The 3,547-nt window shown below is 44.9% G+C and overlaps 1 protein-coding gene across 1 annotated transcript; it reads left to right on the top strand.

Moving 5' to 3' along the window:
• Positions 1–321: 321 nt before the first annotated feature.
• Positions 322–1,557, top strand: LOC125526841. Its single transcript, XM_048691458.1, has 2 exons — positions 322–409; positions 541–1,557. Exon 2 carries the CDS (start codon positions 611–613, stop codon positions 1,277–1,279), a length of 669 nt encoding a protein of 222 aa, XP_048547415.1. The 5' UTR covers positions 322–409; positions 541–610; the 3' UTR covers positions 1,280–1,557.
• The last annotated feature ends 1,990 nt before the right edge of the window (positions 1,558–3,547 follow it).

The raw sequence follows: 3,547 nt of genomic DNA, 5'->3' as shown, positions 1-3,547 counted from the left end.
AAAGGTCTAGATGGTCATTTTGCCATCGTTATCTAATCGAAAAGCGTGTCAAAAGAATATGAGCCACACTACCTAGTTCAAAAACTAGTGCGCGGCTAAAATGAGCTAGATGGGTTTTCACTGCCATGTGTATACAATTTCACCCACATCGCATTAATTTTTTTTATCAAGGATAAAATGAGCTAGTAGCAAAGAAATGACGCTTTGCCAAAGATGGCATACGCGCTTGGCTGGGTGCAATGCAGCACATAGGCAGCTTCCTGTGCCCGTCATATCGTCACTTCCACTCTCTCTCTCTCTCCTCTCCTCTCTCTCTCCCATCGGATCCAAGGATAAATTAAAGCTCCGTCTGCGACCAAGACTATACTCCAGAAAGAAGCACAGCAAGGCAAGGCATCCGAGCAGTACGGTGAGTAGTCCACTAGGCAGAGGCACTAGCTCGTCGGATCTAGTCACCAGAATCTTCTCACCAGTTGAAATTAAGCCAACCAACTAACCGTCTTCTTCTCACGGAAATCTTTCTTCTTGTTTCTTTTGCAGACAGGAAACTGAACAAGCAACTAAACCGATCGTTGCTAGCAGCTTGGAGTTGGATCCTTCCACCATCACCATGGACGGCAACAACCAGATCCATGATCCGCTGCTTGCGACCGTGCCCAAGGAGGAGACCATCCCGGCTGCCGTCCGGCGGGCCAGTGGATGGGCGCTCTTCACTGCCTGCGGCACCCTCCTCTCGTTCGCCGCGGGCCACGCGGCCGCCTACGCAGTCGGCCAGTACCAAGTCTGCTCCACCCAGGTCGGACTACGTAACTACACCCGCTTGGTTGGTTTCTGGACAATCCAAACTTTCCATCGATGGATCCATCCATCATATTCAAGATGGTTCAGTGTGGTGTTCGTCTGTATGCACACGCCGTTCGTCCTGCGGTGCGTCCTGTGGACCGACGCGCAGGCCGCCGACGACAGCGCCCTCTGGTTCGGGATGCTGTGCTGCGCCCTCTGGTTCGGGATGCTGTGCTGCGCCCTACTCCAGGCGGCTGCCGCGGCGCTGGCGCTTCACCTCCCGTGCCGCCGCCACTGGGTCCGCCGCGCCCTCGCCTTCCTCGCACTCGTCGTCACCTTCGTCGGCCAGTGCATGTACGCCGCCGCCGTCCGCCTCCTCCTCGCCGTCGACCCAGGATACATCATCGCCAGGATCTTCTGCACGGCGAACATCGTCATCTTCGCGGGGGGCGACCTCATCTGCTTCCGGGGCCTCCTCCTGGGAGGTGACAACTGATGAGCAGGGCGTAGGCAGCCGATCGATCAGTTCGCGCGTTCATGAGGTACGGATGAAGTCATGACTACCTAGCTTGTTCTAAGGAATAAGAAAATAGAGTATGCATTATGCTATGACCATTGATGGAGTGCGGTATGTCTGAATTTATTAGTGTTAGTTGGATGGATTGACTATACTCCGACGTCTTTGATGTATATATTGGACCTTTTCATTTCCCTGCAGTATGATTATCAGACTTCAGACATGAGTTATATGTTCCAGCTTCGGTACAATTGTTACTGTTGTTTAATTATATATATCTATGCATCCCTCGCTCATGTTTGTTTGTGGTGTGGAGTGAGCCATTGTTTTTCATTGAATTCCAGCATGTATGAATAATGTATTTCGCCGGGGTTCAGCCGTGACCTGTGAGTTTGGTCAGGCCGGATTTTTGGATGCAAGAGTGACCTGACCACACTCTTGATCGGCTGGGCTGGGGGTGGCCACATGCAATTGAGAGAGACACGGTTGGTGACATAGATTCAGGTGTAGGTCTGAAACGCCGGGATTTGTACTACTGTACTAACTAAAACAGTGGCCCTTGCAAATGCCAGGGCACCTAGCAAGTACATCAAACCCTCTAGAAAATCTTTTGAGATTCCAAATCATTTTAGACTTATTTCTTAAGACAAATATTGTTTTGGGTTGGTCATCCAGTTATTACAACAGATAATATTGATTTTATCGATGAACTCTTAATACTCTGTGCATTTGCTCCCTCTTGTGGCGATTTGTGACATAGACTCGAGTGTAGTAGCTAGCTATCTTGGGTGGACTCCTGGACTTTTGTCATGATGCGTTTGGGGTTTGTATTATTCGTACTAACTAGAACAGTGGCCCTCGCAAATGTGAGCGCACCGCCTTTATTGTTCTGATGAAAATGTTGGACAAAAGAATAAAGTTTTTGATATCCGATTGCCATTGCTAAATTGAATATTATAAGAAAGAAAAGTATTAACGGCCATTTTGGTGCAAGTTCAAAATAGTGGATTGGAGAGTACAATAATGTTTTAAAAAAACTGGTTCAACAAATGTCAAAGCACAATAATTACTCCATTCGTTCCAAAATATATTGGTTATTAGATTTTTGCAAATTCAAACTTTGTACACTTTGAACAAGTTTATAGAAAAGAATTGTCAACATCTGCAATATCAATTCATTACTTTTAGTTCAAGAAATATATTTGCATATGGTATACATTCCATATTGTATATATTGGTTAAACTTTATGAAGCATGACTTTCGAGAAAACCAATGGCCACTATATTATGGAACTGAGTAAGTGCAATTATAATTTTGAAAATTGCATCATGAGTCCTAAAACTATTGGAGGTGTGTCAGTCCAGTCCTATTAATTACTTCAAAACTGCAATTTTGGGTCCCAAAACTATGTAAGTTTGTTCATCTCAGGTCCGAAGCTTGCATGGCCAGTATCTATGGTGCATTTTTTTTCAAATGAGCCATTTATATGTGTTTACTTCCCCAAAAGTGGTCCATACGCTTTCACGTCACAGCGTGTATTGCAACCTGCACACCTGCTGAAGGAAACATGCCCTAGAGGCAATAATAAAGTTATTATTTATTTCCGTATATCATGATAAATGTTTATTATTCATGCTAGAGTTGTATTAACCGGAAACATAATACATGTGTGAATACATAGACAAACAGAGTGTCACTAGTATGCCTCTACTTGACTAGCTCGTTGATCAAAGATGGTTATGTTTCCTAACCATAGACATGAGTTGTCATTTGATTAACGGGATCACATCATTAGGAGAATGATGTGATTGACTTGACCCATTCCGTTAGCTTAGCACTTGATCGTTTAGTTTGTTGCTATTGCTTTCTTCATGACTTATACATGTTCCTATGACTTGAGATTATGCAACTCCCGTCTACCGAAGGAACACTTTGTGTGCTACCAAACGTCACAACGTAACTTGGTGATTATAAAGGTGATCTACAGGTGTCTCGAAGGTACTTGTTGGGTTGGCGTATTTCGAGATTAGGATTTGTCACTCCGATTGTCGGAGAGGTATCTCTGGGCCCTCTCGGTAATGCACATCACTTAAGCCTTGCAAGCATTGTAACTAATGAGTTAGTTGCAGGATGATGTATTACAGAACGAGTAAAGAGACTTGCCGGTAACGAGATTGAACTAGGTATTGAGATACCGACGATCGAATCTCGGGCAAGTAACATACCGATGACAAAGGGAACAACGT

The sequence above is a fragment of the Triticum urartu genome, unplaced genomic scaffold (genome assembly GCF_003073215.2).
Source record: "Triticum urartu cultivar G1812 unplaced genomic scaffold, Tu2.1 TuUngrouped_contig_2034, whole genome shotgun sequence".
Lineage (NCBI taxonomy): Eukaryota > Viridiplantae > Streptophyta > Magnoliopsida > Poales > Poaceae > Triticum > Triticum urartu.
This window is presented reverse-complemented; position numbering and strand designations above follow the sequence as displayed.

What these genes read in the sequence shown, in the direction of transcription:
- LOC125526841 (XM_048691458.1), top strand. Translation starts at nt 611, where the DNA reads ATGGACGGCAACAACCAGATCCATGATCCGCTGCTTGCGACCGTGCCC.